This window comes from Benincasa hispida, chromosome 9 (genome assembly GCF_027475165.1).
Source record: "Benincasa hispida cultivar pf3 chromosome 9, pf3_genome.v1.1, whole genome shotgun sequence".
Classification (NCBI taxonomy): Eukaryota; Viridiplantae; Streptophyta; class Magnoliopsida; order Cucurbitales; family Cucurbitaceae; genus Benincasa; species Benincasa hispida.
In genome coordinates, this window is record NC_143486.1 from 13,652,035 (window position 1) to 13,676,733 (window position 24,699).

Sequence of the window (24,699 nt, forward strand, 5' to 3'; positions counted from 1 at the left end):
ATATATAGATTAAAATTAAATTATTAAAAATATAAAAACTAAAATTGAACAAATTTTAAAATATGGAAACCAAAATTATATTTCACTAAAATATCCAATTAGTCCAATAGGTAACATCATATCATAAAATAATGAAACTTCACTATTTTTGCTTGATATTTTAATGATTTCATTGCATCAACATGAAACTCTAACACCAATTACGAATTCTCTATACTTTTACGCTAGTATATGATAAGAGATGTTTATGTACTCTACTTTGAACTCTGAGCAACACAAATTTTGGTTGGAGATCACTTTTACCTTGTTTCAATCTCAAATTTTTCGTCCAAAACTCTATATAATTTTGAAACTTTTAAGAAGATTAAGATAGTATTGCAACATTTTATAGAGTACAAAGTTAAAAAAATGTTTTTCATAATTTAACCAAGATGTAAAATATTTACATAATTAATAACTCACTCATGGGTGAAGTTATTATTAGACTTCTAAATTTTAGGGTTTAGGGTCTATATTTCCACTTGATTTTTACTATGGAGTACTTGACCCGAGGAATTAGAGGAGTAGAAGTTAGGAATATGAAATTGTGATTTTGTGAACTTCACTCTTTATTTGACCTAAAAAGTCTTTGTGTCCCACAACTAAAATAAATCAATTTTATGTCTTATAGTTGTTAACTTCTTACACTATGAGTCTTAGAAGTTACACAACTTTTCGAAAACATTTCTAATATTACGAGAGTATTATACTCCATTTATTCACACCATAAATTTATCTTTATAAATATTAGTAGATCACATTAAGATCAATGAATCTCATCTTATTTTTTAAAAGTGTGCTAATGTGACATACAATATAGGGAAGAAGTATGAAAAATCCATAGTATTAATATTATGGGAAAATTTTTGTAACTTATTACAAATGAGTTGGTTTTTAGTGGTGCTTGGTTTGGACTTTGGAGTTCGATGCAATTACCTTACACTAAAGTACGGAACTTTTGTACCTAACAATCCCAAAAGCCCACTATGTGAATTCTTTTCCTTTTCTTTTCAAGTTTAAAATAAGAGTGTTCAACTCCACTTGGATTTTTAAATTTCTTAATGCAATGCACATCAAAACATTAGTTTATCCTACAATTATTTAATCATATAAGTTCTGATATTTATCAAATAGAAGATTTTAAATTAAAATGCATGTGCTAATTATTTTATGTTTCTGTCGATCAGATCATCTCATTAAAAAATTGAAGAAGATGGCTAATATGAGTTGTTTGAAAATGTTTGCATTTTAGGTATTATGTTGTACTTTAAGTCCTGTTTAGTAACCATTTTATTTTTTGTTTTTTTATTTTTGAAAATTAAATCTATTTCATTCACATTTCTTACAATGATGTACATCTTTCTTTAAGTACAATAGTTGAATTCTTAGCCAAATTCTAAATTTCAAAAACAACTTTTTGAAAGCAATTTTTTTATTTTTCAAAATTGGACTTGGTTTTTTAAACCATTGGTGAAAGGTAGATAACAAAGAAAAAAATTTAGAGATGAAAGTAGTATTCATAGGTTTAATTTTAAAAAACAAAAAACAAAAAACAAAATAGTTACCAAATATAACTTTTTTTTTTTTAAGAAATAGAAATGTTTAAATATTGTTTCTATTTTTTGTTTCCTATTTCTCTAAAATATTTTGAAAATTATGTGAAAATTGTGGAAATTACAAGATCAAAAATAAGTTTGATGTATTGTTTCTCATTAATTTCTCTTACAAGTTTGTTGTTTCTTGTTCATGTTTTAAACTTTTCTCAAACATAAATTAAAAATAAAAACAAAATAAAGATTAAATAAAAAATTTAATATTTTATTTCAAAACCTGAATTGTATGTAGAAAGACTTAAATCCTTTTAAATATGGGATAGAGAATCGAACATATAATCAAAGTAGACTATCATATCTATTTAATCTTTAGACTATGTACCATTTGCCAAACCAACCCAATTAAACTAAAATTCATAAAATGAGCACACCGCTTTAGCATAAAAAATATATTAATTTATTGCATTGGTTTTTCTAAAATAAAAAATGAATTATGTGTCAAACAATTATAATTAATGAAACATGAACACCATTGGAGGCATGGTTCTAGTGAAAAGGCACACGCAAAAAGCTTCGATAATCTTTTCTCGTTTTTTTTTAAAGGGCTTTCTCCCAAGCATGGGGAAAAAAGATGAGAATTAAGTATTTTTCCCAAAGGAAATTACAAAAGTTGATTAATTAATTAAATTAAAAGGAGCACATAAGAAAAAATATAAAAGATTGGTAGTGGAATTATCATGTCCAAAATCTGTTCTTTGGGTGCTTAATTGAAAATTATAAAATTTGCTGCTTTATGTATTTGAATCATTTTTCTAATTTTAAAAAAGAAGAAGAAGATCAACTAAGTTTTACATTTACTCATTCAACTTTGAGATGTGAACAAGTTGGATCCTAAATAAAAATTTAGAACCAACCAAGTTTTACATTTGTTCAACAAGCATAAGGAGAAAGGTTTAGTTTTTGTTAGTTTATAATAATTGAAATATGCTCAAAGGAGAAGACATGTCATCCAATATTGATAGTTCTATCCTCTACACTATTGTAACAAAATAATAATAATAACATAATGTGCATCAAGCCTAATGAAAGATTTCGATTACTAGTAGATTTTTCAGTGTGATTACACAAGGGTGTATCATACATTTGTCTGAATACAAAGAAAGAAGAAAAAGAAGGTGTCTAATATGAAATAACATGAAGCTTGAACTAAAATTCAAAAAGTAAAGTCAAGCAAATTGAAGTCTAAAATGGACAATGTTACACCAAGTTTAGCTTCAAATGCATTGGCTTAGAATACATTGATTAGGTTTTTCAACTAAGTGAGAGATTAATCTAGTGTTAAGCAAAGGACTACTTATCATACTATTGTGAAAGGTTAATAGAGGTGTTAATTGTCCTTAACAAGTGATACTAGAGTCATGTACCTGACTCAACAGTATTTGTAGAATCCTCAGGTGGAAACAAAAAGAAGTTGTGAGCCTCAGAAAATATGGTCATGGTGGAGATTCGTGTTTGTGTTTGGAGAAGAGGAGTTGGTCTGGATAAGAGCTAACCCAATAGATGACTGTTTCAAGGAGAGTCAATGGCAATTTATTTGAGACGAAAATTATTGAGAATACGACTAAGCCAACATTGGCTAAGGATCATGGGTATAAGCGAGACAATATCTCCATTGATATATAAGACCTTCAGGTGGAAAAAAAAACAAAAATAAAAACAAACAAAACAAACTGTCATGAGAGCATATGTTCAAAGTAGACAATATCATCATATCATAATTAATATGTGTAGAGGAGTCAATTGCCCTTAACAGGAACATGCCCAAATGTAGTTATGTGGATGAAACTATTTAGATGAAAAACAAATTATTTGCAAGTCTTCAATCTAGCTCCCTCCCTGGAAATAGTTTAATAACAAAAGACTAAAAGTTGAATATCTCTCCAGCTGAATGAATCACAGTCCTCTGTACAATTCTAACACACCTAATTATGATCATTCATTTTTCTTTGTTGGGAAAACTTGCAAAACAGATTTCATTTTTGAAATATTAAGGAAGACAGTAATGAAGATTGGAGTGAATTATGAAAAAGTCTTCCAATATACTTATAGCTAAATTATCATTTTAGCCTCAATTTTTTCTCTTTCTCACTAATCCAATGTTATGTTATACCCACTTAACTCATAAAAAGTGGGTCACAGGAACAAAGAGGTGTATCTATATATATATATATATATAACAGACGTGGGGTATTGGAAATCCTATGTAGAACGCACTAATCAAAAGCATACAAATTGATATTAAATAAAAACTAGGACGCTACCTACTAATTGAAGTCACTTCATTCTTTTATGCACACTTGTTTCTAGAGAGAGAGAGATTTATGCTCAAAAATTTCCCCAGCCTCATCTTTATAAGATTAAAGGTATTATGGTACCATATATGTTAGATAAAATACAAAATAGACCCATAGAAAATGAATCACATAAAAAAAAATGCATGAATGTAATGTGCATTATACTTTAGTCTAAGCTTTTCCTCGATTGTAAATGGTGACATATCCACCATAGTCAAAGAAACCATTTAATTCACAATGACGATTGAATAGCTCCCATTATCAAAAGCCATTTCTCTCTTTAAAGGTGGTATAAAAGGAGGGCAAGCTGTTTGTTTTAGTGTACGAAACAAAGGGAAGTTGGTAAGGAAGAAGAGCTTTGCTAAGTCAGAGGACTCGAAACAAAGGTCATTATTTATATACATATAAGTTACTTCATTTATACTCTATGTATGATTATGATAGTTAGCCTCTCTTATATCACTATTTCATCCATCTTTAATACTGAAACCCCCGTGTGGTAACCATTTAATTTTCAGTTTTTAGTTTTTGAAATCTTTAAGCCTATAAAGATTCCTTCCTCCTCTAAATTTCTTGTTTTTTTATCTACTTTTTACCAATGTTGTCAAAAACTCATCCAAATTTTGAAAACTAAAGAAAATAGTTTGTAAAAACTTGTTTTTATTTTTAAAATTTGACCAAGAATTGAACTTTTGTACTTAAGAAAGATGCAAATCATTGTAATGATTGAGAGAAAATATGCTTAAGTTTCAAAAACCAAAAACGAAATGGTTACTGAATTGGGCCCTCAACTCTCCTTTTTCTTTACATAATACCTTCCCATGTATATAGGCAGGTATGAAATGGCATGCTGAGTTCTTAGTAGCTTGCCTTTTGTGTAATATATGATGTTTTTATGTGTTATTGTGATGATGTTGCATTGTTTTTTTTTTGTGAGAATAATTGAATTTTTGGATCTTCTTTTGAGAGAAATAAAAAATTGGGTAATGTGTGATCATTTTGGAGTGTATTGTGAGTGCTGGATATATAGAGTTTTGTCTGTTGAGTTTGAGATTCTTTGCAATCTTTTTCTAAAAGAATTTGCTGTTTATTTTGTTATCACATACTAATGTCATTAACTACAGCCACACAACAATAACAACAACAATAATTATATGGTCGGTAAAACAGGTTCTTTAAAAAATAATTATCTCAAATCAAACCATGAAAGAGAATACGAATCAATAACGCATTTATAATTCTTTTGACATATGAAAATTCTAAAATTTCTCATCTTCCTTACCAAATCCACCTGCTGCTAGACCAATCTCTTAAATAAGTTATAAAAAAAAACAAAAAAAAAAACCTCACAATAAAATAAGAATTTGCATTGGGTTTCTTCAAAGCAGGGTTTTGGTCACATTTAACTTTACTTAGAAAATCTAAGATCTGAGAGTTATTTGGTGTAGGAAATATATGAAGCATTCAGGCTTATCCCTATATAATAATCTCTTTTGTAATATAATGTATGTTTTCTTTCATTCTTCTTCGATTCTCCTAAATGAACAAACTGACAGAAGATGCATAAAGAGTTGAAAATATGCTCACCAAGGCCATGCCCATGCAAATCTTTATGGAATTTAATTAATAAAAAAGAACTACGGATTTCTAGGGTCCCATTTTTTTCCTATGAAGTCTCTTTAATCAAGGAGCAAAACTCCATATATTTTGAGGTTATCTGGGGAAGATTTCTGACAATTATTATCATTTAATTACTAGCTAGCTAGCTAGGAAGGTTCCACCACAACAGTCCATCGTGGAAACACCTTTTCTTTCTGTTTCTTCATTGCATTGTTGTAAACAATGTTGTTAAACTGTCATTAGCTAGAAAAGGTAGATGTGGGGAAGGTTTGATATGCATGGAATGAACAAATTTTTTAATATTTTCATGTAAAATTCTAGCGTCAGATTCACATTCCTTCTAACGTACTTCTTAACTAAAAGAATCAATGTATGTATACATCTAGGAATGGGTTCTTCATCACCTATTGTCCATGTTCAACTTCCGAAAAATCGGTGTGTATGCGTGTATCATTTTAAAGTGTTGATATAACATTAAATTTTCTTTCACCTATCAACCTAAGTTTTTGGGTTTATCGATAATTTGACATAGTATTAGAGCAAAAAGTCCTGTGTCTAAACCCTTCTACAAATTTTCAAACCCACAAGTGAGAGAGTGTTGAAATGTTGGTCTGATATTAAATTTACCTTCACTCATCAGTTTGAGCTTTTGAGTTAGTAGGTGATTTAAAACCATGAGATAGTTCACTTATATAAGCTCTCCCTAGTAGCTTCTATATTTCTTTTTGTCAAACGCACAGATCTCAGCATTAGTGGTCCTCGGCAACAAACCAACATTTTACTCTCTCTCTCTCTCTATAAATGTGTGTGTGTTTCTATAAATCTAGTTTACGTGAAATACTATAACTGCAAGTCTCTTCATTCTTTTGGATGATAAGAAAGGTTTTATGCATGGTGTGTCAACTTCCAAATCTTTCAGTTTCACTGCCATTTTCAGATTTTTCTGTTGTTCCCTTCCACATTCAAAACTTTTAGCTTTTTAGAATATTTGTGTACTTGAATAGAATAAAATGTCCTTGCTTAGTCTTTCTGATCTTGTATTCTGGGTTTGGAATTCAACATCGTAGACCACTTCAGTACTACAACACTGGCAGATCAGAACCAGAACCAAAATCTTAGTCCGACCACACAAGGGGGAATCAAGTTGAAGATGCCTGTTAATGTTTTCTTCAAAGACGCAAGGTTTGTTATGATCCAATCAATTCTCTTCTTTAAATACCTGATGTTGATGTTCAATTTAACTTGAGAACCACATCATGATTTTTCCAATCGTAACGTATAATTCAGTCCTTTTTTCTATCTCTGAACCGCAAAAGAATTTTGTATCTCAAAGTCTCACATTAGCTAGTATGTTTTAAATGTTTATACATGTAGACGTGTTTTCAAGTTTGATGCAATTGGTCGAGAGATACTGGGAATTGCACTGCCTGCTGCTCTAGCTGTTGCAGCTGATCCTATAGCTTCCCTTATAGACACTGCTTTTGTTGGCCATATCGGACCTGTGGAACTTGCTGCAGTTGGAGTATCCATTGCTATATTCAATCAAGCCTCAAGGATTACCATATTCCCACTTGTCAGCATTACGACTTCTTTCGTCGCTGAGGAAGATACAATTGGCAAGGCTGCCAACAAAGCAGCAAAAGTTGACACACAGAAGTGCTTGGCTGATGATAATTCAGTGAAAGTTTCTGTGCCTGAAGATCGTGATCAACTTGAAAACGATGAAAAACTTGCAGCGAAACAAGATCATGTCAACTTGAATCATGAGCCAACAAGGAGTAATATCACCATAGAAAAAGGAGGAAAAGAAAACAAACAAAGCTCTTCAACGAAAATGGGAACAAAGGAACCGGTTCCAGATAATGGTGCTCTTCAAGATCCGGAAAAAGGTAAAACCAAAACTTGATGGTTATATTTAGGAGTTTTTAATAATTTCTGATTTCCTTTCCATTTTTTAGGAGTTTTTAATAATTTCTGATTTCCTTTCCATTTTTTTCTTTCTTTTCCCAGATTTGAGTACAAATGTACTTAAGTCTACCTCTGCCAAGTCCAAAAGGAAAGAGAAGAAGCAAATTGCATCAGCATCCACAGCTCTGATATTTGGGACAATTTTGGGTCTAATGCAAGCCATATTCCTTGTGTTTGGAGCCAAATCTTTGCTGAATCTAATGGGAGTAAAAGATGTGAGTGCTCCCTATAACTTAAGATGTAGTCCAGTTTTAGATCAAATGTCTTCCTCTAATAGTTTGGGACTTCAACAAACAGAATTCACCCATGTTTGCCCCTGCTCACAAGTACTTAACATTAAGATCACTTGGTGCTCCTGCTGTTCTTCTGTCATTGGCCATGCAAGGGATCTTTAGAGGCTTCAAGGATACAAGGACTCCTCTTTACATTATTGGTAGGCCTTGTGTGTCCCTTTTCCTCTATGGTTGAACCTAATATATCAACTTCCTTTGGCTACAACTATTTGTTTATATGGCTCTATGTAGTGGCCGGATATACTGTAAACATCATACTGGACCCCATTTTCATCTTTGTGTGCCGATGGGGTGTCAAAGGTGCAGCTGCTGCTCATGTTCTCTCTCAGTAAGTTTTTATTTCTATGCACTATCATATTGCTAGAACTTTACAACATTGCTCCAAAATGACATAAAACTTGTCTTGATATTCCAAGAAAGCTTCTCTAAGACTTGATTCAATCCTTTCAGGTACTTTATTGTGATCATTCTCTTCTGGAGACTGATGCAGAAAGTCAATCTCATGCCTCCAAGTCTTAAAGATTTGCAATTTGGTCGATTTCTTAAAAATGGTATGAAGAAATTGTTTCCAAACAGTTCTCAACTCGATATTCCAATACTAAGTAAACTATGAGATCATCATTCTTTTATCTCTTATTGAACTTTGAATGACTGGGAGCAGGAGGTCTGTTGCTGGCAAGAGTTGTAGCAGTGACCTTCTGTGTGACTCTAGCAGCATCACTAGCTGCAAGGTTAGGCCCAACACCTATGGCTGCATTCCAGACTTGCTTGCAAGTGTGGATGACATCCTCTTTATTGTCTGATGGTTTAGCAGTAGCTGGACAGGTGAAGAAACAAAAACCTATTTCTACATCTACTTCATAACTTCCTTTCTAAGTGACCATTTATAGATGTATGGGGGAAAAAAAGGTCTCATAGTTATCTCTTTCCATTGTATATGATTATTTTTCTTGCTCTTTTAGGCGATTCTAGCCAGTGCATTTGCAGAGAAAGACTACGAAAAGACAACAGCAACAGCTACCAGGGTATTGCAGGTAAGAAATGAATTAAAAACTCACAAATTGGAGGGAATTTTCTTACTACCTCAAAGATAACATGGAACCAAGGTTGCAGAGATCTTTGAGCAACCACCATGCACTTGCATGCAAAATCTGCATCATCTAAAACCAAAATAGATGGATTACTTCATATAGCCACGATCCTTTAAAAACATTTCATTCTCCCTTGTCACGGAAAACAAAAACTAGGTTCCTCCAATGAACCTGAATACATTTTCTTGGACAGATGAGTTTTATTCTGGGTGTTGGACTCGCTATTGTCGTCGGAATCGGAATGTTCTTCGGAGCAGGAATCTTTTCAAGAGACATTCATGTGCAGAACCTCATACATTTAGGAATTCCGGTAAAGCAAAAAAACAAACAAACAAACAAACGTACCTCGGTTTCTTCCTTCTAATGCCATTGATGAACTCATCTAATTCTCCTCTTTCTTTGGAAATTCATCAGTTCATTGCAGCTACACAGCCAATAAACTCATTGGCGTTTGTTTTCGACGGAGTGAACTTTGGAGCTTCTGATTTTGCTTATTCCGCATACTCATTGGCAAGTTCTACAGGATCATCCTCCACCTGTTTGAGAAAATTCTTCAACGAAATTACATTACTCACTCTGCTAATCATGTTCTTCAGGTTTTGGTGGCGATTGCGAGCGTTATATCTCTGTTTCTTCTCTCCAAAAGCAAGGGCTTCATTGGGATTTGGATTGCTTTGACAATCTATATGTTTCTGCGTACTTTTGTTGGCGTCTGGAGGTATTTTTTTAATTGATGATTTAAATTCCTCCATGGTATTAAATTTCTTTCGGGACATACTATTAAATTTTATTACAAAATGCCAAGTAGGAGTGATAGTTTTGTTTAGGCCAACTAAGAATCAAATCAAACCAATCAATTTTACAAAGAAACAATTCATATCAATATCCAATAAATAACAAAATTATTAAATTGATTTTATTTAAATCAGTTTATTATTGGTTAGATTCTCGGTTTTTAGCATTTTCTTTTTTCTTCTAATTTTTATTTTTATTAGAACTTTAATTTGAATTTCTCCCTTTTGTTAATATAAAATTAAAATTTGGTCTATTTCTTTTTTTCATAAATTGAAATTTGACATTTTTGTTTTTTTCTCATAACATTTTTCTAAATAAAAAATGTACACTCCATAACAATTGATCTTATAGTTTATTTGTAAGGATATATATATATTATTGGATCGGTTCGATTTTGATTGGTTTTTTCTAATAAAAAATCGATTTTGATTGGGTTTTCTAATAAAAAAACTGATTCGAACCCATGCTTTTTGGTTTTCTCCAAATACAAACCAAGATGTCCAATTATATACTAAAAAACCAAACCAAAGTATTAGACTGGTTTAGATTGGTTTGGATTTTCTATCTTTCAATTTTTTGTTGCACTCCTATGCCAAAATAAGCTTAGTTCAGTGATATTGATGTGTGCTTTGATCCAAAAAATCAGAGATTTAATTTTCCACCTGTGTAATTTTGTTGTAACTTTCAAACATCCTAAATTTTAATTTTTTTTTGCTTATTGTTGATTTTTCTTTTTATTTATTAATATTTTTACTATAAATTTTGAAAACATCCGAATATAAATATTAATATTAAATAAACTTCAACATATCAGGACAAAAAATATATTTTGACATGTGATTTTAAACTTGTAATCCCACTAAAAAAAGGGGAAAAATTAGTCCTTGTTATTTTAAAAAAAAAAATATTTTCCTTATATTGTAACATCTTTCAATTTAGTTCCCGACTTAATATTAAAATTGATAGCTAATAAATGTTGTAATATACCTGGTGAACTAACAAATTTTTAAATTTAAATAGAAACAATGACATTTAAGAGAAACAAATTTCAATCTATTCTATGAATTTCTTAGAAATTGGTAGAACTTTAGAGGTTTTTTTTCTTTTTAGATGACATTTTTTCCCCTAAATTTTCACATATCATTAGCTAATTTTAATATTCACCTGAAATAATATAGATATAAACACTAGAGACTAAAATATGTATTTAACCTAATGGTAATAATATTAATTCAAAATATAATTTGTGGAATATAACTACAAACTATTAGACATGAAATCAAATATTCACAAATTTATTAAATATTTTTAAACTATTCTAATTTATTAGATACAAAATTAAAAATTATAATAACATATTAGAAAATTTTACTCTACTAAACTTGTAAGTCAACAAACTATATAGTTATTATTATTACCATTATTATTATTATTATTATTTAGGAAAATTTTATGGTAACAAAAAATTGTTATGTTATAATAATAATAATTTATAAAAATGCAGGATGGGCACAGGGACAGGACCTTGGCGTTACCTGAGGACCCAAAGGCTACCTTAAAGCAGACTCCATTGATTTTTCAGCTTCAAAATCAAACTCACTCTTATAAAAATTCCCACTCTATCACTTTATATTTTATACTTAAAATGGAGTTACTTTTTGTTAGTTTCTTCTATTTTGTATAATTATCATGGTTGGACTTGCAAACTATATATGTTGTTTTCTTCTTTTTGGTTTGATATTAATAAATTTACTCATACTAGCCTACTTGTTGTTGTTATTGTTATTGTTATAGTTCAACTAATATGTAGAATTAAGAGATTCAAACATTTAACCGATGATATATGACTAAACTAATCGAATTTATTCAAATTGATTGTTATTTCTCCGCTATTTAAATAGTGGTTAAGTTTTTAAGGTTAATAATCTTCCCAACTAAATAGTATTTCATTTCTTCACGAAATGTGTTTGATAATATATTTATAAACAATAGAACTAATTGTAGTTACCTAGTAATTATTATGCTGAATATAAACTATTGTTAATTATGTACTTGTTTATGTTTAAAAAAGTGTGTAATTATGATTTTAATAATACATTATATAATACATTAAAAATGTGACAAAAATAATATGAAATACAACAACTCTAATAGTCGGGTTGCGTGGGACTGTCTTCGAGTGAGTTGGTTGGAGTTTTTCAAACGATGCTGCTTGAAATCCTTCAGAATGTAAAGAAGATATTGGTTGGGTGCTCCAGGATCATAGGAGGATGCTCATCGCAGCTAGTGGAAGGACTCTTAAGGGTTTTTTTTATGTGTTGTATACAGAAGTTAGCGGAACTGCAGACAAGCTTCGGATTGTGATTCCATGGGTGTAGCTTTCGTTGGTAGTGGAATCAGGTTGTCGTATAGATACTAATTGGGAAGTAAGAAGTGCTTACTCCAATCAAATGGGTGGTAAAGGATATTATGTCTATGGAGGTGTGTGTCATGAAACTTATTACCACATTGAATAAAACAAAGAAGATCACTCTTTCTGATTTATACTCATAAATACAATGAGCTATGTTCTTTATATACAGAGCAAAACAGAATGGAAGAGAAAGGGAATGGGCTTAACAGAGCCCAACTTCCTTATTAACAAACTAACATAAAGTATAACGGAAAAATAACATAAATGTTGTTTTTATTTCTTAATACTCCCCCTCAAGTTGGAAGATGAACATCGATGACACCTAACTTGACTAAGATATCTTATAGAACGGAGTGTGATGACGCCTTTGTGAACATGTCAGCTAGCTGAAGACTAGAACAAATTGGAAGCACCTTGAGAAAGCCATCAACAATCTTATCTCGAACGAAGTGACAATCTACTTCAATATGCTTTGTTCTCTCATGGAAGGTTGGATTTGAAGCAATTGAAATGGCACCTTGATTATCACAAAAAACAGTGGATGGAAGTAAATGTTGAATGTTCAAGTCTATTAGCAGCTGGGAAATCCACATCAGTTCACTAGTCACAGAGGCTAAGGCTCTATATTCGGCTTCAGCAGAGGATCTCGATATAGTTGGCTATTTTTTGGATTTCCATGAGATCAAAGAGTCTCCCACGAAGATATAAAAACCAGAGACAAACCATCTTGTATCTAAATACGCTCCCCAATCAGCATCAACAAAGGCTTGAAGGTGAAAAGTAGTGATCGGTTTAATCAGAATTCCTTGTCCTGATGGTCGTTTTAGATATTTCAGTAAGTGATGAACAGAATTCATGTGAGGTGTAGTGGGACTTTGTAGGAACTGACTTAATCTATGCACAGCAAATGAGATGTCTAGATGAGAGATTTGTAAATATAAAAGGCGTCCAATTAATCTTCGATAACAAGTAATGTCATCATCAGACAATTTTGTTCCTTTATCCTTTGAAAGCTTGAGATTCAAATCCATAGGTAATAAGGCAGGTTTAGCATCAAAAAACCTTGTGTCTTCAAGGATTTGAAGACATTATTTTCTTTAAGACAACAGCATACCTTGGTTAGAACGAGATAGTTCTAAACCTAAGAAGTATTTCACTTGCCCCAAGTCCTTCAATAAGAAGTGCATCTTAAGTATGTTTTTTACAATGGCAATTTCATCAGATGAGGGACCTGTGATGATAATATCATCAACATATACCAATAGTACAATAAAGGTATCACCACTTCCTCTAGTAAAGAGAGAATGATCTGATTTTGACTATCTAAATCCATGTGATGATAAAGCACTTGAAATTTTAATGAACCATTATCATGAAGCCTGTTTAAGTCCATAAATGGATTTATTTAATCGGCAAACAAGGTTCTCCCCCTCTTTTGGTACTTCAGAGGTCTTGTATCCCAAAGGTAAAGTCATGTAGACTTTTTCAAATAGATCTCCATTTAAGAACGCATTGTTGATATCCATTTGTGCCAAGGGCCAATTATATGAGGTGGTTAAAGCAAGGACTATTTTCACTGGTAACAATTTTAGCTAATAGTGAAAATGTATCAAAGAAATCAATACCTTCTTGCTGGTTATATTCTTTGGCCACAAGTCTGGCTTTGTAACGATCAACTGTCTCATTAGGAGAGTACTTCTCACGATATACTCATTTGCTACCCACTGTGTGATATCCTTTTGGTAGAGACATAATTGTCCAAGTTTTGTTCCTTTCCATAGTATCAATTTCACTGTCCATAGCATCTCTACATTCCTTGAATTTGACTGCTTGATGATAGAAAGTAGGTTCATAGACTGTGGCTACATTCAACAAATATGCTTTGTGAGCTGATTAGTAAATATTATAGGAAAGATATTTACCAAAAAAAAGAATGGAGATGTGGAGTAAGTAGGTGTATTGGTTATAATGTTGCAATGGAAGTCCTTCAAATAGGAAGGTGGATTTTGTTGCCTTTTAGATCGTCTTGGAGTTGGTTCATTAGGAGAAGCAACTTCTGTTACATTAGGTACTGAAGTAGCAACCTTTGGTTCTATCAACTTATCAGTATGCATATAATCAGATATATCGGTAGATATACTATCATTAGGATTCAGTGGAGTTATATTCAAGTTAGTGGTACTTGTATTTGTCATAGGTATATCCATTAGAATCGAAGAAGGAAGTACAAATTGATCTAAGAAATCAGTAGATATGTGAGAAGGATTGTCAGTGGTGCTGTGAAAGGGAAACAAATCTTCAAAGAATAGGATATCTCGAAAGATAAAGAAACTCTTCTTAACAATGTCATATAATCTGTATCCTTTTACACCAACTGGATATCCCATAAAGACACATGGATGAGCTCTTGGATCAAATTTAGATCTCTTAACTGATAAGGTTGAAGCATATGTCAAGCAACCAAAGACCTTTAACAAAAAGTAGTTAGCATCTTTTCCATTCAACACAGAAAAAGGAGTTTTGTGAGATAATAATGGAATAGGAATTTTTTTTTATCGAGTGGGTTATAGTGAGAATACACTCTCCCCAGAAAATAATAGGAACTTTGGACTGAAACATAAAAACTCGTGCTACATTCAAGAGATGTTGATGCTTCCATTCAACAACTGAATTTTGTTGAGGTGTGTAAGGACAAGAAAACTGATGAATTGTTCCAGTTGTGGCAAAAAAATCCTTAAAGTTGAGTTCAAGTACATTGTCGGATCGAAAGATTTTAATGGTTTTAAAGAACTGTGTTTCAACAAGTTTAAAGAAACGAGGAATAATATGTAAAACATCATTCTTGTGCTTCAAAAGATAAATCCATGTATAACGAGATTCATCTTCAACTAAGGTCACAGAGTAAGAAAATCCAGCATGTGTGGGGTTTTGAAAAGGTCCCCATATGTCACAATGAATAAGAACAAAAATTACATCAACAACTTTTTTCAATGCAGGAAATGAAAATCTAGGTTGTTTTGCTAACAGAGAAACATGACAATGATCATGACTTGATATAGGATCAAAGAATGACAAGATATTTGATAACTCCTTCATTCTGGCAGTTGAAGGGTGTCCCAAACGTTGATGCCATATATAGGTAGATGCTTTACAAGGCATAACATGCTGCATATTACCTTTATCTCTATCAGTGAGTGTTGATAACAAGTAAAGGCCATAGATCAACCATCCCAATCATTTTCAAGTTTAACTTGTCCTGAATTGAACAATAATCTTTAGAAAAATGAATGGAATAACACTGATCTTTAAGTAAGGCACTGACAGACAACAAATTATATGCAAATTCTGGAACAAAAAGGACATTGTGAGGCAAAAAAATCCTTCTGTAAAATGATATCACCAATGAATTCAACCATGAATCTAGTTTGGTTAGGCAAGACAACTGATATGTTATGGGAAACTCTCATATTTACAAATAGTGATCGATTATGGGATATATGACTTGAAGCTTTTGAGTCTAAAACCCAAAGAATACTATTACTATGTGTAGTTGTAAATGGAGAATGGCATGTACCTGCTACATGAGTTGTTTTAGTTTTGATGATCTCTTCATTCTGTGAAATGGAAAGATGAGACTGCAGCATAGTCATCAATTGTGAATACTGATTATTAGTGAGGCTTGCAAAGAATGTCGACTGATTAGATTTTTCTGCAGTGTTGTTTTTCTTTGATGTTGCTATAGTGGAGGAAGATGAGTTTAAGATAGCATCTTTCTGATGAATGGAATAGTTGTATAATCTATGGCTTGGTGGATATCCATGAAGTTTGTAGCATTTATCCACAATGTGTCCTTTTATTCCACAGTAGGAACATATCAAACGTTGTCCATATTTCCTTTTAAATTTAGCAGATTCACTTCTTTTGATTCCATCAATATTTGCCATTAAAGTGATAGATTCAACTGATGAAGAATTCTGACAAATCGATCTTTGTCTTTCTTCTTGAATTATCAGTGAAAAAACTTTGTTGATAGCCGACAAAGAATCAATTAAGAGGATTTGAGCTCGAATTTGATTGTATGATTTATTCAGTCCCATAAGAAATATCATGACAAATTCGACATTAAGAAATTCAAGCATCTTCTTCAAGCCTCCACAATGGTATTCATCAACAGGGCGATATTCAACAAGATTTTGCCATATTGTAGCAATTTTAGCATAATATGTCAGATGAATTACCTTGTATCGTTGTTACAAGATCTTGCCTCAACTGATATACGTGAGGGCCATTGGACTAAAGATATCTTTCCTTCAATTCATCCCAGATTTCTTTCACATTTCCAGTATATACGAGGCTTGCAACAATTTCTTTTGATACTGAATTGATGATCCATGACATAATGACATCATTGTTACATTGCCAAGCAAACATAGACTTCCTTCCATTGATGGTTTCTGAATTGTTCCAATGATAAACCCTAATTTGTTCTTACCAGAAAATGTCAGACGCATTGCTTTACTCCATGATGAGTAGTTGCTTGATCCAGCAAGTGGTTGAGATACAAGATTAGCAGTCGGAACAATCGAATGATGTAGGAGATATGGATTTAATTACACTTCTAGATCAGTGTTCATAAGAGGTGGAATCCTCGAGTTTATAGGTGTTAAATCTTCTCCTGTAGTCATGGTGAGGATGAGTTCACGGACGAGGATGATCTGAAAGTGTATCAAGAGATGATGAATCGAAAGAGTAAATCAATGTGGAAAAAAATCGTTTTGATACCATATTACCACATTGAATAAAACAAATAAGATCACTCTTTATTGACTGATTTGTACTCATAAATACAAGTGAGCTCATTTCTTTATACACAGAACAAAACAGAATGGAAGAGAAAGGGAATGGACTTAACAAAGCCCAACTTCCTTATTAACAAACTAACATAATGTATAACAAAAAAAGAACAGAAATGTTGTTTTTATTTCTTAATAAAATTTAATTTAGACACATTCGGCATTCACAAAATTCGATGGCAAATGGATCGACTCAATGGGCAACCAAAGGTTCTTATTCTTTTTTTGGTAAGATAATTTTTCCATCTGGTTGTGTTGTTTGGTTCAGACAAATATGACCTCATTGGTTTTATAATTGTCAAATACTTTATTCTTCTTTAAAAGAAAAACAAAAAATAAAAATAATTGAGTTTATACCATGAAATAGCGTTTTTATTAACATTTTAATCCTTTTTTATTATAATTCTAGATTTGAAAATTTTAAATTCAAAATCTAAAAACACGAAAAGGGCTTCAAAAGTTGCAGTGTTTGTATCACAAAATCTACAAGTAATTTTTAAAAATAGAATCCAAATTATCTACTAAACGCATCTGAATTACCTATCAAACAAACTCGAAATGTCTAATCTCGAAAGAAAAAAAAAACAAAAAACAAAAAACAAAAAACTTGAAAATCACGTACAAAAAGCTACAACCTAAAAATGATCATCTATGGTGATCTTTTTCTTTACATTAGCACTTTTAAAGCCATTGCATCTATTAGTGAATTGCATAAGACACAATAGGATCAATACAACACCTATTTTCATCCAACCTCATGTATCCTTATAGACATGTATACCTTAAATATATAGAGCAAGTTTCCCAAAAGTTCTCTCAGCAGCATGTATGGTCAAACTAGTCTAGCAGTTGATTCCACACTCCTCGACGTCGGGCCCTATGACTGTTGTAGTGAACGGATCGATCCTCACCCATAACAACGAGAAGATGGAAGCAAGCAGAATCGACCACACGACGACAATGGTGGGTGTTCTATTTTGACGACCCATCAAACCTTTCAAGAATGGATAGAGATGAATGATCACCCAGAAAGCGAAAAAGAGCTTGCCAAACAGTGGTCCCCATGATTGGTATCCGCTGTTGATTGCATAAGATATTCCTGCTACGACTCCGACCAAGTTTACGATGAGGAGTGTAGTTGGTGGGATGAGAAGAGTCGTCCATTTGAACATGTAAAGCTCAGCATAGTCCCCGTCTTCGTCAGACGCCTTGGATGTGACCGTAAAGTTGGTATCGATACCAGCAAGAACCTTGAGCAGACCTTGGAAAACAGCAAACAAGTGAGCTGAAACACCTCCAATGACCCAAAATTGTTCGTTTCTCCACCACTCATCGATCCCAACCCCACTCCATCTCATCTCGAGAATGCCCGTTGCAAAGATGGAGAGAAAGAGGGCTATAAACCATATACTTGCAATGTTACTTATCTGCAAACATATTGAACCAAATTACATGACATAGCCAAGCCATTGTGAACCAATATAAAGAGACATATAATTCTGTTTTTTCAGTTATATACTGCACCTGAGGAATAATGAACTTGTTTGTCAGCAGACACACGGCTGGCAAGGTACAATACATGAGAAGAGGAACTGCAGTTATCGGATAGATTGTAGTGTTCACATATGCAAACCTTTCGAGCCATTTGAGCCTTCCACCGTAGCCATACCAGATAGGACAATGCCTACTCAGAAGAATCTCCACCGAACCGAGGGCCCATCGAAGCACTTGGTTTAATCGATCTGAAAGATTAATAGGCGCAGACCCTTTAAAAGCAGGACGGTCTGGCATACAATAAATCGACCGCCAACCACGGGCATGCATCTTGAATCCTGTAAGAATATCTTCAGTGACAGAGCCATAAATCCATCCAATCTGCAAAGAAAAGGACCAATAGAATGTCCTTAAGCACCATGGCAGGCAAAATCCACATGAAACGTGCTCACTTCTTTATGAATCCATCTCTAACATTTCATGTTCATGTGCAAGTTTAGGAAACACTTTTTTTTTTCAAATAAGAAACTGAGCTTCATTCTAGATCAATTCAGTAGGGTTGTTTTAATGTGAACCAAGGAATGCCTCCAAAGTAGACTAACCTCGGATCCCCAGTCCGTCTTATCTTCATATCCACAGCTGATAACATGAATAGCCTCCTTCAGAAGAGACTCAGGCGTTGCGGATTGAGGAACTCCACCATTTTCCATAAGGGTTGAGGCAACAAAAACAGAAGATTGGCCAAACCTTTGCTCCAGGGTCATTTGAGACATTAGCAAGGACTTCTCATCATCAAATCCAGCACCTATACATAAGATTTTTTGTCGGTTTGTCAATCCAATAATCAAATAGTTTTCAAACAAAAGCAATTATTGCAAAAGGACCAAAGTAATCAAAGAGGAACAATACACAAAGGATCACTTAAAATCAAGGGTGTACCTTCGACCACTTCTTCAATGTCGTCAAGATTAAAAATTGGCACTGTTGGATCCATATGCTTGCTTGATTTCTTCTTGTCTGGACTTTTTTTACTTGATTTTGAATTCTTCTTTCGAGATCTGCCACACAGAGAATACAGAAATCCTGATTTCCTATTCTTTGGTTTGAGAGGAGGTTCATAACCATACAGTGCAGTTCTGTTGAAGACACATCCAGTACCCACATAAACTGGACCTTGAAGCCCATCCAAACCTCGTAAATTTATCTGAGATAATGAAAACAAGGGAAGTATTAGAACCCAAATGGGCTATACTTTAATTAAGAGACAGAACATAATAATATGAGGGTTAATAAACTTACATCAAAGAACACAGTATTACGGTTGGCATATCGATCGTTCTTATCGATACCATCGAATCTTTGAGGAAATTGAACATAACAGACGTATTTGCCAAGGTTTGGATCCATCATAAAACACATTGCTTCCCTCAATGCCTTGCTGTTGTTGATGTAGTGATCACAGTCAAGATTCAACAAGAATGGGCCATTGGTAAGAACAGCAGACACTCGAACCTGCAGCCATATTTTGAACATGACTCTACTGCAATTTAACCCCCATTAATGGACAAAAAGATGTCTTGTAGCTATTTAATACTTACAAGAGCATTCATTGCACCGGCTTTCTTATGATGTTGGAATCCTGGACGTTTTTCACGAGATACATAGACTAAACGAGGCAACTCATTACCATCGGAATCCAGTCCACCGTTTTGGCCTAGGAAAACCTGCATGTAAACGAGACACAAGTTTGTACTCAAAATGGCACGCATCTTATGCACATGACCGTTTGTAAGTTGAGCTTTGTAATAATCAAATGACAATATGTTTGCATTAGGAAAATGATCCTTTTATAGGTAAGATAAACCTACAAGTATTGATAATAACTGACGAAAATAGATTACCTGGATCATTCCTGGATGGTCTCTAGTATTATTTCCGGGCCACGGAGTTCCATCTTGCATGACCCATCCTTCTTCTGGAACCTTCTGTGCCTTTGATACCAAAACATTGATGCGGACCTTAAATTCCTCGTATTCTCTCTGCAATAAAGTGGGGACCGATAAAATTGCTTTCTTTTATAGGACTTTGCCACTATATTACTTTTTGGGGTTGTTTTTGGTATTTTAGATAGTACCTTCATTGCTCTACGATCTTTAACAAATGATGGGTCGACTTTATCCTTCAAGTAATCAATTTTCTGAGCGAAGTACCATTCTGGAGCCCGAGGCTCGATGCTGTATTTCTTGCAGAAAGGCACCCATGACCTTGCAAACTCTGATGTTTCAGATAATGCTTCAAATGTCAACATGGCAGCTCCATCATCAGAAACATAGCATGAGACCTTGTCAACCGGGTAGTCAACTGCAAGAATAGATAGTACAGTGTTGGCTGTGACAAGTGGAGGTTCCTTCAGTGGGTCAACAGTACTCACAAAAATGTCAACAGCAGCAAGCTGTGATGGTTCCCCTTCCCTATCATATCTATGAAGCATACAAAATTCATTATATTCAAAAAAAATTTAGACAAAGAAAATAGATTGCTCAGGCATTAGTTTATTATGAAAATGATTGCTAGGGTTAAGATATTGAATCCGAATAAAGTAGAAAACAACTTTTCCAACCTTAATGCAAGCCGATCAAGATATGTCTCACGGTTTACAGGAAGCCACTTCGGAAACTGATCTAATATCCAGGATATTGCAAACCAAATCTCACATATAACAGATATCAGCCAGAGAGCATATGCATTGCGTACAGGATTCGTGATTCGGTAGTGCAAGAAAAAACAAAGAATTACAAGTCGCAGAACAATCACCATTCTATAAGGGTTTATCCTAGATGATGGAATAGAAACCTTTCGCGAGAGAGGCTGGCGAGCTTCATCATTTCTGTAAACAAACAAAGTTGACATGAAAAGTTTACCTTATATGTTACAATAAAAAGTATGAACTTTTTGTATAATATATTGCTCATTTCTGACATGCTAGTCAATGTTTGCAGTTATGTCTTAAGTCATTTTCAAATCAAAAGGACTTAAAAACACCAATCTTCCTTTTTCCTCATAAAATAAAGAACATGACCTTCCAAAATTTAATATTATGCAACATTAAATAATGTCGGGAGTGATAATGCAACTTCAAATAACCCCTTCCATAAGTAATGATCTTTAGGGAAGTTTGGACTATTTCAACACTAGCCCAGACATCAAAGGTTCTAATTATTTAGGCCTCATTTGATAACCATTTTATTTTTTGTATTCTATTCTAGAAAATTGTGCTTGTTTCCACACACAAAGAAAGGATAAATTTTTTTTAAAATTACTTTTTTTTAGTTTTCAAAATTTAGGTTGATTTTTTAAAATGTGTTTAAAGAATAGGTGATAAAAGCTAAGAGTAACGATAGTAAGCTTAATTTTCAAAAATTAAAAAACCAAAAACAAAATGGTGATCAAATCAATCCTAAGTTTTTCATTTAAAAAATATCTCCAAATATCTCAAGCTTTTACCATTAGGGCCACCCCTGGGCTTCATGCAAGTCTAACATTCTAGCTTTCCCAAATGCTACGATTAGACTCCAAGGAACAAAAGTCACAAAGAAATAATTTTGGGAAAAAACAAGCTTACAGTAAGGAGTCATCAACAAGCACATCTGTACAGGCATCAATATCTCCACCTCCCCTTTCAGATGCAGCATGGGCTATGCTCATTGGTCCAGCATTCTTCTCCTGTTTCATCTTCCAGCCATCAACTCTTTCTTTCCACGCTACATTGCCTAGCCCCGACGAATTATACTCTTTTGTAGGGTCCACGCCTCGCACATTAGCTATATCATAGTCACAACCAAGAGTTTCTCATATACAATAAGTATGACCAATAACATTATAGATGTTAAGTTGCAAAAGCGAAAAATTTACGTGATTGGTTAATATCAGCTGCATAAGGAAGAGAATATATCGGCTTCCCACGAGGATGTCCAGGAGACGCCATCAAATGATGCTCAGGTGATGCAGCTGAAAGTTCTCCAGAAACCTAAAGGTGTATAAAATTCAAATATAAATAAATAAATAACTCTGCTTGCTTTTGTAAAAAGAACAAAGAGGATCTGACATAAGTTATTAAACTACCTCCTGCCCATTGGTGAGCAAGGGAATGTGATTTAAAGAAACTTCTTTGTCGTAATTCGGAGGCGGGAGATCTTGTGTTTGTCCATATGACATCTGCCAGCTCATCATTCGCTCCGCAATCTTCTGCTTCTGTTTTTGATTTTCAGAAATGTAATTTAAATCAATCGCATCATCATCATCCTCAAGTTCAGCAGCCACTTCATCACCAAGAACAGCAGAACTTCCTGTACAAAAGAAAGTGAAAAAAATGTATTGTAGAAAAACATCTTATGTTCGTAAAGAAAATCGCATTGTAGGTGGTAAAGAATTTTCAAAGAAATCACGTACTATCCAATATTTTATCATAAAAGGGAACTCAAATTCATAGCTCCACAAGCCAACAGCCTAGAAAGTTAGAAGCATGTCATTCATGTTTTTCAACGTAATGGACTTAATATGATGTGAAGAACAATAAGTAGGGGAAAATAGACAATTTTGTAAATCTCATATGTTGCAAAAAACCGACAATATTACACGAAGAAACAACAAACCTTTGTGCCTCTTGTATCTGCTTTTGCATTGAGGACAAGACTGATTCCCATCTTTTCTCTCGTACTCATAGCATGGTCTGCAAACAGGAAATGTGCAAACATCACAGGCAACAAATGGTTCGCCCTCTACGGTCTTCCCGACATGGTCTCCACATATTTGACAGGCATTGGGGCCCATGTTCTTTATAACCTTAGCCTGAGTTTAAATGAGCATCAAAAAACACGGGGTTTATTAAACTGATATCTACGATCTTCAACCATGAAATGAGAGAGTAAAACAAAATAACCGATCATCAAATTAACTATTTGGTTAAGAAACAAAGGTTTTTTTTATGCTACAAACTGAGTTTGAAGAAATACTTGACACAAAGAAAACTATTCTCTCCTCTTTTCCATGTTTTTCCCACCAACCAAACAAGTTTATAAAACTCACCGCAGATTCTCCAGGTTCCATGGCAGCTAGCTGCCTTTCTTAAACACTTCGATCCTGTCAAGAATCCCCAATAAGAGAAGAAGAATCAGTGTAAATCAACAACATTCTGAAACTCCAAAACTAAAAGAAGTTCAGATTCAGCAAACTAAAAACACCGGCAAAATTAGTCAACAAGCCCCATAAAACGACCAACCCCACATCCTCAAACGATCAAAAATCAAACCCCATTTGAGAGAGAGAGAACAGAGTCACTACAGAGCAAAAACAGAGATAATCACTTACCTCTAAACGATTCCAAGCAAAAGCAATATCGAATCACGAACATAAAACGAAGAATCGAATATAGAAACAGACATTAAACCCAAAAGGCGAGCAGCAACGGTGGGAGTATACAGAATCTCTCTTTTCTCTCTGTTTCAAGAGTCAATAAAAAGCAGTGGTCTTACAGCTGGCTGTAAACAAGCACACAATGTAGACAGAGAGAAAACTGCTAATACGAAAAAGGACAGAACAAGAGGAATCGAGACGCCCCCCGTCAACCGGCGAACTGGGTCGGTGGCGAATCTCCTCCGCCGTGAGCGGCGGGCTGGTGGTGAGAGAAACGGAGAAGTTAACAGGTCACGCGCGGCGCAGCTCAATCATTTGCTCTGTTGCGGGGAGATGGGTTTATTTGAATTTGAAAGGGTCGCTCTGAAATCCAATCATTCTTTGATAATTAATTAAGAAAAATGAAAATTTGAATAGGGAAATGGAATTAAAAAGAATGAAAAGAACAAATCAATGTCTTTTAAGGATGTGGGGTCGGATTGTCTGATTTTTTTATGGAACCAAAAACCAGCTGTTCAGAAGTGACAGTAGATAAGAGAGTCAATCGCCTTTGGGAAAGTAATAAACCCAAAACCACACGTTATAGATTTAAAAATAATTAGCTAATTTAATTTATAAAATGTCAAAACACTTTAATTAATTTTAACATAATAGATTAAATCTATTTAACAGAGCGAAAAATATCACCTATATTTAAATATTAAACTATTTACGTAAATAACAAAAAGAAACCAATAAAAACGAATAGTTGTTTATCAAAAAAATATTAAATTTTATTTTTATGTAAATAGTTTCCTCATTTTTCTATCTTTTA

At 33.5% G+C, this 24,699-nt stretch overlaps 2 protein-coding genes and 1 long non-coding RNA gene across 4 annotated transcripts; 1 reads left to right on the top strand and 2 right to left on the bottom strand.

Annotated features, from left to right (window-relative positions):
* Nucleotides 1-2,654: 2,654 nt before the first annotated feature.
* LOC120086643 (uncharacterized) lies at nt 2,655-9,627 on the bottom strand. Its single transcript, XR_016532510.1, has 2 exons — nt 9,264-9,627; nt 2,655-8,987 (listed from the first exon to the last, which is right to left on the bottom strand). It is a non-coding gene; the product is annotated as an uncharacterized LOC120086643 (long non-coding RNA).
* LOC120086642 (protein DETOXIFICATION 43) lies at nt 4,192-11,479 on the top strand. 2 transcript variants are annotated; one of them, XM_039043379.2, is made up of 13 exons: nt 4,192-4,332; nt 6,634-6,748; nt 6,941-7,455; nt 7,577-7,749; nt 7,832-7,967; nt 8,059-8,155; nt 8,278-8,378; nt 8,489-8,652; nt 8,790-8,861; nt 9,112-9,228; nt 9,333-9,428; nt 9,515-9,636; nt 11,218-11,479. In XM_039043379.2, the coding sequence occupies exons 2-13, from the start codon at nt 6,717-6,719 to the stop codon at nt 11,270-11,272; spliced, it is 1,680 nt and encodes a 559-aa protein (XP_038899307.1). In that variant the 5' UTR covers nt 4,192-4,332; nt 6,634-6,716; the 3' UTR covers nt 11,273-11,479. The 2 variants fall into 2 exon arrangements, with proteins under 2 accessions (XP_038899307.1, XP_090174489.1); XM_090318363.1 differs by lacking the exon at nt 4,192-4,332 and having other exon boundaries at nt 6,513-6,748.
* Nucleotides 11,480-17,608: 6,129 nt separating this feature from the next.
* On the bottom strand, nt 17,609-24,418 carry LOC120085122 (cellulose synthase A catalytic subunit 3 [UDP-forming]-like). The gene is made up of 15 exons (XM_039040985.2): nt 23,841-24,418; nt 23,559-23,612; nt 23,126-23,321; nt 22,596-22,819; nt 22,386-22,500; nt 22,096-22,294; nt 21,094-21,360; nt 20,608-20,953; nt 20,375-20,512; nt 20,072-20,197; nt 19,773-19,985; nt 19,413-19,677; nt 19,076-19,278; nt 18,504-18,854; nt 17,609-18,406 (listed from the first exon to the last, which is right to left on the bottom strand). The coding sequence occupies exons 2-15, from the start codon at nt 23,577-23,579 to the stop codon at nt 17,822-17,824; spliced, it is 3,249 nt and encodes a 1,082-aa protein (XP_038896913.1). The 5' UTR covers nt 23,580-23,612; nt 23,841-24,418; the 3' UTR covers nt 17,609-17,821.
* Nucleotides 24,419-24,699: the final 281 nt, after the last annotated feature.

Excerpts from the sequence above, each read along its gene's own strand:
- LOC120085122 (XM_039040985.2), bottom strand. The coding sequence starts at position 23,579 with ATGGAACCTGGAGAATCTGCG. Across the intron at positions 20,198-20,374 it reads ACCATCCAGGAATGATCCAG|GTTTTCCTAGGCCAAAACGG; the intron begins GTAATCTATTTT and ends GTTTACATGCAG. Across the intron at positions 18,407-18,503 it reads ACAAGTTCATTATTCCTCAG|ATAAGTAACATTGCAAGTAT; the intron begins GTGCAGTATATA and ends ATATGTTTGCAG.
- LOC120086642 (XM_039043379.2), top strand. The coding sequence starts at position 6,717 with ATGCCTGTTAATGTTTTCTTCAAAGACGCAAG. Across the intron at positions 9,429-9,514 it reads CTTATTCCGCATACTCATTG|GTTTTGGTGGCGATTGCGAG; the intron begins GCAAGTTCTACA and ends CATGTTCTTCAG. Across the intron at positions 9,637-11,217 it reads ACTTTTGTTGGCGTCTGGAG|GATGGGCACAGGGACAGGAC; the intron begins GTATTTTTTTAA and ends ATAAAAATGCAG.